Source organism: Myotis lucifugus, unplaced genomic scaffold (genome assembly GCF_000147115.1).
Source record: "Myotis lucifugus unplaced genomic scaffold, Myoluc2.0 scaffold_547, whole genome shotgun sequence".
Taxonomy (NCBI): domain Eukaryota; kingdom Metazoa; phylum Chordata; class Mammalia; order Chiroptera; family Vespertilionidae; genus Myotis; species Myotis lucifugus.
The window spans coordinates 370,373-371,248 of record NW_005871595.1 but is presented as its reverse complement, the minus strand read 5'-3'; the positions used below and the strand labels follow the sequence as shown (position 1 = coordinate 371,248).

General features: G+C 55.9%; 1 protein-coding gene across 1 annotated transcript in view; it reads left to right on the top strand.

The window, feature by feature from the left end:
* The window catches only part of MAP4 (microtubule associated protein 4), a 63,857-nt gene extending 62,989 nt beyond the window's left edge, over nt 1-868 (top strand). Inside the window, exon 17 of the mRNA XM_023745467.1 lies at nt 614-868. Within this exon, the coding sequence (XP_023601235.1) occupies nt 614-868 (255 nt within the window). The remainder of the gene's footprint in view (nt 1-613) is intronic.
* The last annotated feature ends 8 nt before the right edge of the window (nt 869-876 follow it).

Sequence of the window (876 nt, the reverse complement as noted above, 5' to 3'; positions counted from 1 at the left end):
TTCCCAGTAATGGGTCCGCCCGTCCCATTCCACGTTACGTACTCGAGACGTAGCTTGCTATTCTAAATATACTAGTAATCGATCCTCTGATAGTCAATTCGTCATGCATCATCTTCAGTTCGTACATTGCTTGATTTCTTTGCGCTGGGTCCCCTCCGATCTCGAAGAACCAGGTTCTTCATCAGTGGTACTACTTTGGTGCGATCTACAATGATCGACATAGTCTAGGAGTAGTATCGTGATCGTTGCACGGCTCTCACAGCGATGGTCTTCTCCTGCTCGATGATATCTGATCGTCTACAGACTGGCATATATGTAGTCACACCAGTTCCCTTTACGACCGCTTTCATAAACATCCTATCTAGAGGTACCCTAGACCTAACCCTATCATCCTACTCAAGCCCCTAATTAGTGAAAAGGAAATTATGTGTCAACAGTGTTCTCCTAACCGCTGATACGGTTATGGGGGCTTGGCCTCACGTCTCCCCGATGACTGCACCTTAGTCAGAGGGGGTCGGGGGCAGCGGGGGGTGGGGGCTGTGTGTGACCCCGTCATCACTCCATCCCACTCCCTCTCGGACTGACCCTGCACTGTCCCACTGTTTCATTGTAGACTGAGGGCGGCGGCAGCGAGGCCCCTCCGAGCCCGGGCCCCCCTGCTGGGGAGGAGCTGGCTGTCCCTGAGGCTGCGCCCGAAGCTGGCGCCCCCACTTCAGCCAGTGTCCTCAGTGGCCACACCACCCTGGCAGGGGGTGGTGACCAAAGGGAGGCCCAGACCTTGGACTGCCAGATCCAGGAGACAAGTAAGTGGCGGGCTCGGCCTGCGGGCCAGCTGGGGGCCCTGCCACTGGCTGAGGCTGGAGTGTGACCTGAATT